Source organism: Porites lutea, chromosome 1 (genome assembly GCF_958299795.1).
Source record: "Porites lutea chromosome 1, jaPorLute2.1, whole genome shotgun sequence".
NCBI classification, from domain to species: Eukaryota; Metazoa; Cnidaria; class Anthozoa; order Scleractinia; family Poritidae; genus Porites; species Porites lutea.
In genome coordinates, this window is record NC_133201.1 from 16257095 (window position 1) to 16264594 (window position 7500).

A 7500-nucleotide genomic window follows, 5' to 3' on the forward strand; every position below is an offset into this window, starting at 1 on the left:
TTCAATTAAGTACATGAAGAGATCGGCGTTTGAATTAATTAAGTCCGACATATTTAGTTTGGGTCAACCCATGAATTAAGAGCGAGTGGCCCACATGATTTTGGACTGTGGAGCGACTCCGTTTCAAACGTCGAACTTTTTATGTGTCGAAACTAATGCATAAATTACTAGAAGTCATTTTCACTGATAAACATTGTAGACCATTGTACGTGAGAAAATCAGTTGAGTCCGACTAATTAAGTTCGACGCCTGAATCAGCAGTCGAATTTTTGTGATTTGGGTTGACCCAAATAGGTATCAAGTTTGGTACATACAAAGTTGGACGTTTGACCTGGGCCTAACTTTGTTTCTGTTGTCCCGACAAGTTTAGTTTCTTTGTGAACATCGCGTTAATTTTCTCCATTTTGAAATGTTATCCTCTCTCCCTCGTTAATTTCTTTTATTTTAAAGTAGTTTTCCACTAAAGTCGCGTTAATTTCCAATACCATAATTTTATGAAGCTTTGATTACCTAGAATAGGGTAGTCCACATGCTCTATAACTGAGCTTCAAGCAACTCGAGGACAATAAGACCATTGAGCTAGGTTCACTGAGGAACATTTCGTCGGTTGTGACAATGTAACATCGACCCAGGGGAGGTTTTGTGTCCAGCGGTTTTTAGTAAAAACAAGGGTTTGTGGGGGTTGCTCAGTCTTGATTGCGGGCTCAAAAACCTCCCTTAGGTCGATCTTATTTTGTATTTACCCACCCTGTATACTTAAATAAGTCCCATAATGCAGTTCGACAAAAACCGACCCAGTCCCACCCACGCTTAACCTTGAAAATGACCCAGTCAGGTAATCAGTAAACAAACCTTCTCTCTTAAAAGAGCGACAAGGCGATTCAGCAGGAACTGGATCACGCTAAAGCTCAGTGTCTGGACGCACAAAGAGCTGAGAAACTGCTCAAGGTTGACTTTCATCAACTGGAAAAAAAAGTAAGTGAACTGGGATTTTAAAGTAACGCATTTTATTGAAGCATTGATGACATGGCTTTTTTGAAACAATGAAACAGTGTTGGTAGGGGGGAATACTCCCTTACATCAGCTTTATGGGTAAAGGGGTTTAGTTTTTGGTCGCCGTTTGTTATAAAACAGAAAATAGTACTTCAACCGTTTGGGTTTGATATAGGGCAAGGTTTTGTGCTTTCTGTGGAATTGTGTATCCATTAGTGTCTTTTATCATTCGCCATTCTACAGACTTGATTTGAAAAAGAGCAGGAAAAATCAAATATTTTGCTCTGAAATATATGTAAGGAAAGGCTTTCCCATCCCCAGCTTCTTGTAGCTTGCAAGTAAGCAATATCACTCTGGTATAACCAATAACATTCTCAGCCAACAGTTAGAGGCAAATTTCTTGGATAAAATCCACAGTATTAACGTGTCCTTTCATAAAGGTTACACTTCACACTCCCCCGGCAATTTGTTATATCAGGCTGCCATTTTATTTGGGTATCACGGTAATTAGGTCACGTGCAAGCGAGTAGCCAAAGCAAGAGAGAATGATCTAGTTCATTCTCTCTTGCCAAAGCGATTCACAAAATGGGAATAGGTGGGGCTTACAGAAATTCCTTCAAAATGATTTTGTATTTATGTTCTTCTGTAGTTTGATCGTTTCCGGCGGAAGTTGGTTGAACACACATTCCGCGGCGATGTTCAAAGAACAGTTGATCATGAACTGGATGACGATGAATTGCTTGATCACGTGAGGAATCTGGCTCAAGAGAAGTTAACTCTAGTGGAAGAAATCCAGCAGTACGCAAACTCAGAAAGTGAAGTGAGTTTAGTATTTACTGAAGAGCCTCGTTTGTTTTGAGTGTGAACCCTACCACGAACATGACTTTTTTAAATTTTTTTTCCCTTTAAAACTGCGAAAAGGAGCCTTCTCACTTCTCCCCTCCTTCAGAAAACGAGAGGGAGTTGTGCTCTTCGTCACCCACATCCACGGCTTTTTCCCTCAAACGGAACGAGCTCCTCTTTCCCCTACCCCACCTCCCTCCTCCACCCCAACTAACACTCGCGTTATCCGGATAACACTGGGAAAATTAAACACCGGTTACTTTTATGTGATTAAGAAGATGGGTTTTTTCATAACAATTCCTTCGCGTGGAGGTTTTATTAGGGGGTGTGGTTAACTGATCTGTGAACCTTAACTGGACAAAATGTTATCCTTCGGTTAAGAAATGCCGCGTTTTCCTACCGTAGGAAAACGTGACTTAACTCCTACGTTACGTTACGTTACGTTACGTGACGTGACGTAATTAGAAGCTGAACTAAAACTGAAAACTGAAGTTCCGCACCCCTCCCCTCCACACCCTTGAATTTGTCAGTCAATAGCGACCCTTCTGCCGCAACCTTTTTTAATTTGTTAATTCAGTTGATGTTGTCGCTCATGGACGTACGACAGCTAGCTTGCTAAATGTGAATAAATGTTTTAGAACTGAAAAGGTTTCCTCTTTTCCTCTTTTTTTCATCATTTACCCTTTTTGCTTTCTTTGACCATGGTAGAAAGAAGCAAAAGACAAAGACTTAAAAGATTCAACGGGTGAACTGAGGAAACATCTAGAAGGCATGCTGGTCAGTAAATCACAGGACACCCAACATTAGTCCTCTTAAGGCTGGTTTTCACTAGCGACGGAGTCGTAAGCGGAATCGTAAAAGCGCTTACGACTTGTTGAAAATAAAAAATCGGAGTCGTCAGCAGAGTCATAAGCGCGATGGGATCGGAGTCGGAAGAAGCAGAACGTTTTCATTTTCTTCTTACTCCGCTTATGACTCCGTCGTTTACGATCAAGTGAAAACCAGATTGTTGGAGTTGGAAGCATAAGCGGAAGGATAAACCAATCACAATGCACGTTCCCACGCTTTGTGATTGGTTTAGTTCTTCCACTTCAGCTTATGACTCCGACGACCTATTTTTCACTTGATCGTAAGTGTCGGAGTCGTAAGCGGAATCAGAATGCTGTTTTCACTAGATCGTAAATTTCTTCGCTTCTGATTACGACTCCGACTCCGTCGTTATTGAAAACCAGCCTTTATGGTGCACAACATTTCTCAACAATCATAAGTAAAATTTATCGAGACGTTTGCAATAACAGAATTGCAGGTTACCGTGTCATTGTATGTCATTATAAGTTTATACAGTAAACGAGGTAGCGAATCAATTCACAGTTCTGAATCTGAACGCGCGAAAGTGTCAAGTGTCACAGACATTTTTTGTAAAAGAGAGGAGGATAGAGAAGTTAAGAAAATGCAATTTTGGTACATAGATGTTACCTTGCGAGCATTTGAAACAGGTAAACTTATATGTTTCATCAACTTATAACCAGCTGGCAAGTCTTCACATTTTTATGGGAAATCTCTTGGTAAAGTCTCAAAAATGTCACAACTTACCTATTTTATGGCGGCAAAGAATGCCTTCCGCTATAAAGCAGGGATTACATCTCACTCTCTAAAACGATGCCTTTTATTTGAAATCTATTGGGCTAAAAATATATCATTTATTATAAAGACTATACCATTGAATTTTCATAATTTTACTTCATGGACCGTGCTTTATAGGTTATTATACATTCCAGGAGTTTTTCTAGTAATGTTTTCACGATAGTGGGAACTTCATTGAAAGAAGTATTAGCAGTCGTTTTGTTACGTAAACTCATGTTAAGAAAGATCATACATTTCTATACAGTGTTTTCCGGAGACGGTCTAAACAGCAAAGAAGCTGTAGTTTTTATTACTTAAGCTCGTATTCAGAAAGATCGTTTATTTCTCTGCTGTATACTCCATCGGATCAACCCAACATTTTACCCCAAGTGAGACGCAAATGTTAACGTTGAGTTAGGGGAGTGGTAGGTGGGCAGTTTCCCGGAAACCTAAATTGGTCCACTCCATCCATAGAAACGACTGTCAAAGTCAGGTCGGACATGCACTGCGCTGGAAGAAGAGCTGACTTTAGTTGAGGAGCTTACAACGCATGATTCACTGTCATGGATTAAGGTAAGATTATTATGACAAAAAGTTTACCTACTTAAAGCTCCTTATCCGGCTTTGGAATTAAAGAACGAAGATCGCGAAAATAGGTGCCTAAAAAAGAAGGGGAGCGGATGAGGTTTTTATTTTCCATCTATAAACATAGAGATCTGCCAGCCTTGGAAATGTTTTCATTTACTATCAATGGTTAAAATTATGATTTTTATTAGATAGCTATTGTATTTCTTATAAATAGGTTGACAGTTTTTGCATTGAAGATTTGATTTAGTTAAAACAATAAATAGAAGAGAGATTAAAAACGGATCGCGCTTGGAAACACTACCATTGTTAATCAAGTTTATCATGATGCTTTGCTTCTATAGCCCCGTGCAAACGAACACAACATTGTTGGCAAAAAACTCCCAACATTGTTGGATTTTACATGTTACGTCCGTTTGCACACCCTGTTGCATGTTGTTGCGTGTTGTTGAGATCTGTTACACACCAGTGCAACATAGACTACGAGTAGTCCCCTTTTTTCCTCAGGGATAGTAGAGCGAGCGAAACGCGAGCGCGCGTGAAAATCGCTCCACGCGAGAAAAGGCGACGCGCGGCGGGGAGAGAGAAAATTGAGGCGCGTGTCGCCTTTTCTCGCGTGGGGTGATTTTCACGCGCGCTCGCGTTTTGCTCGCTCTACTATCCCTGAGGAAAAATGGGGACTACTCGTAGTCTAAGTGCAACACGGACGCAACAACACGCAATATTGTTTGCGCAACAATGTTGGAAATCATTGCCTCCCTTTTTCAGGTAGCTTAGGACCAACTAGCCCACGTTCGATGTATTAAAATTCTAACATGACTCCGAGGCTCTCTGGTCATTTTTCTATACTTTTGGTTTGGTTTGTGCTCAAGTCTCTTCTGGGAATTGGCAGACGATGGATTCGTGAAAAATTTGCAATTTTGTCCCTAAAACCTCGGAGTCATGTTAGAATTCAAATATATCGTCTTAACGGCCTTGCTCACCATCAGATCCTCCACAGCTTCGTTGGTTAAAAAGTCGCAATAGTGATGTGAACCGAGCGAGAGAATGGCATCTTTGTTTTCACTAAAAATAGATAGGAAGAAAAGAGCTTTGTGGAATGAATTGTAACGTGGACTTTTTATTTTTTTCAGGATTTTGTTTGTAAGACGCTGTCTAACGAGGCTGTTTGGCAGCAAAAGGCTGAAGACGCTCTGAAGAGAGCCACAGAGGATTCCGATTCTGGTGAGTAAAAACTTCGGGGTACCGATTGTCGCCTTCGGCAAATCTTCGTGCAACATTATAGTGAGGTTTTGGAGTCTTTTTTTAAAATTTCGAAAGAGCAGAAAAGGCCAAAAACTTGTATCACATCTACCGAGCAACTCATCTGTTTTTGCTTTAATTTTGGCAGAGACGTCTATCAGCGTGGAAGATATGTGTCGCCAGTTAAGAGATCAGAAGGAAGAGTGTCGGAAACTCAAGGGAAAGTAAGAATTCCAAGCTCACTGGACTCACTTTACTCTAAAAGAGCCTATGTCACAAGGATATTTCTGTTTTAGGTCAATTCTGTGCTAAAGCTATTACTTAGAACCTTTACCCATACAGAAAAGAAGAAGATATCAAACATGGCGGCCATATCAATTTCGGGTTTCTGGGCTTTTCCGTCTGCTCTCAGGCAAAAGCCGTTTTGGGTTATGAATCGTCTTTAAGTGCTGTACTCGATTGTCGAAAATGATGAGAAGCTTCCGCTAACAGTTTTGCTTTGCCGTCATTATTTTTTGCTAATCGAGTGTTCGTGTGAGCTGTACGTTCGAGAAGAATAAAAATGTAATTACCTAATTCCAGTCCTAGTATTGTTTAACCCTAAAACAGGAAGAAAACGTAAATAGTTTGATGTAGAGGCTCAAACACAGGGCGCAGAGGAGTTATTTGTGACCTCGATTGCAGTTCTAAATGCTACAGTTCGATTCGCGATTCGCCTTTGTTTACCGCAGAATCGAATATGAACTTGATCTATCAAACTGTCATGCGATTAGCTACTGTTATTCGTCCACAGTCATTAGCTTCAGCGGTTTTCCGGAGCATGCCATAATATTTTATCAGGTTTATAACACGATTTGCTCGATTCAACGGTATAAAAACAAAGGCGATACTAGGGTATCAACTGCAACCTCGATCCGTCAAAGAATAAGTCTGGTTTTGATCTCAATAGAACACAACGGTAGATTTTAAGTGTCTTCATAGCAAGCAACAGTAGATTTTTTCAGATCAGTTAATAATAATGATAATAATAATGGTAATTGAAGTAGTTCTATCTGGCACAAAGCGTAGAAAGCATTTTCTCTTTAGGCGGCTCAAGTAGGAGACTACTATTTGATTTGATATTGTAAGAGGACTTCGATCTAACACTAATTAAATCCCTGATATATGGTGTTGCGAGTCCATGAATTGCCTTGAAAACTAAAATTGACTTCTTAAAATGAATACGAGCGCGAACTGGCGGCCAGTGAAGATCTTAAAGTGCTGGTGTAATATGAGAATACTCGCCGATGTTCATAGCGAGTTCTCAATACGTTTCAATTTGACAATCTGTGACTTTGGTTAACCATACAAAAAAGTGTTACAGTTCTTCATTAAGCTGGAAAAACTATGTAAATTCAATCATTTTGGTTGTTTTTGTGTCGATGGAAGACTAGTTTTGTAAGTCAAACAAATTTCATTAATTTTCTTCTCTTCATTGTGTGTAGGATTGCAGAAATGGAGGAGACGCACCAGGAAGTCGTGTTAAAGTTACGAGAGGACATGAAAAGAGAGGAAGAAAAACACCTTTCCCGCGCAGTGGCTCAAGTGAGATCTGAGGAAGAAGAAAAACAGCGTGAGATGATGCATGAATTTAAACAAAAAGAGCGAGAGCGGATACAAGCAGCAGTGGATGCGGAGAGAAAGATCATGGAGTCACAACATGGTAGCGTTACCCAATTACAACAGGTACTGAACAAATGCTTAAAGGCCTTTTTCAAAAATGCGATAATACTGTTCGTTGTCCCTCCGAAGTTTTACATAAGCATTGTTTTCAATTTCTCTTGTGACTTATAATCGCCCCAAGAGAAATTGAAGGAATGCTTAAGCAGAAGTTTAGAGGGACAACAACCAGGACTATGATATTTTTAAAAAAGGCCTATTTGCGGAGATGTCAGTCACTGGAAATAGGCCATCAAATTTAAAACAACAGTGGGAGCTGCCACCAAATTAAGGGACGAGGGACGGTTTCACCACTGTAAACCCCGGGGCCCTCCGCCTCCGTATATTTATAGCCAAGAGGGCTGCCTGTAACGTAGACCACGAGCGATGGGCCTGTGGCAAGCGTTTCCGCGCGAATTCGTTGAGAAAGTTGGGAGGTTTGGTACGTAGGCTACTAAGAGCCGCGCACGGCGTGCGAATAAAAAAGACTTCTCGCAGGCTAGGGTTGGATCGGCG

At 40.6% G+C, this 7500-nt stretch overlaps 1 protein-coding gene across 1 annotated transcript in view; it reads left to right on the forward strand.

Moving 5' to 3' along the window:
• LOC140924161 (uncharacterized) overlaps nt 1-7500 on the forward strand; it is a 54324-nt gene that overhangs the window by 22169 nt on the left and 24655 nt on the right. Inside the window, exons 9-15 of the mRNA XM_073374226.1 lie at nt 868-975; nt 1643-1813; nt 2545-2613; nt 3934-4032; nt 5178-5268; nt 5435-5510; nt 6771-7011. Coding sequence (XP_073230327.1) covers nt 868-975; nt 1643-1813; nt 2545-2613; nt 3934-4032; nt 5178-5268; nt 5435-5510; nt 6771-7011 — 855 coding nt within the window. The remainder of the gene's footprint in view (nt 1-867; nt 976-1642; nt 1814-2544; nt 2614-3933; nt 4033-5177; nt 5269-5434; nt 5511-6770; nt 7012-7500) is intronic.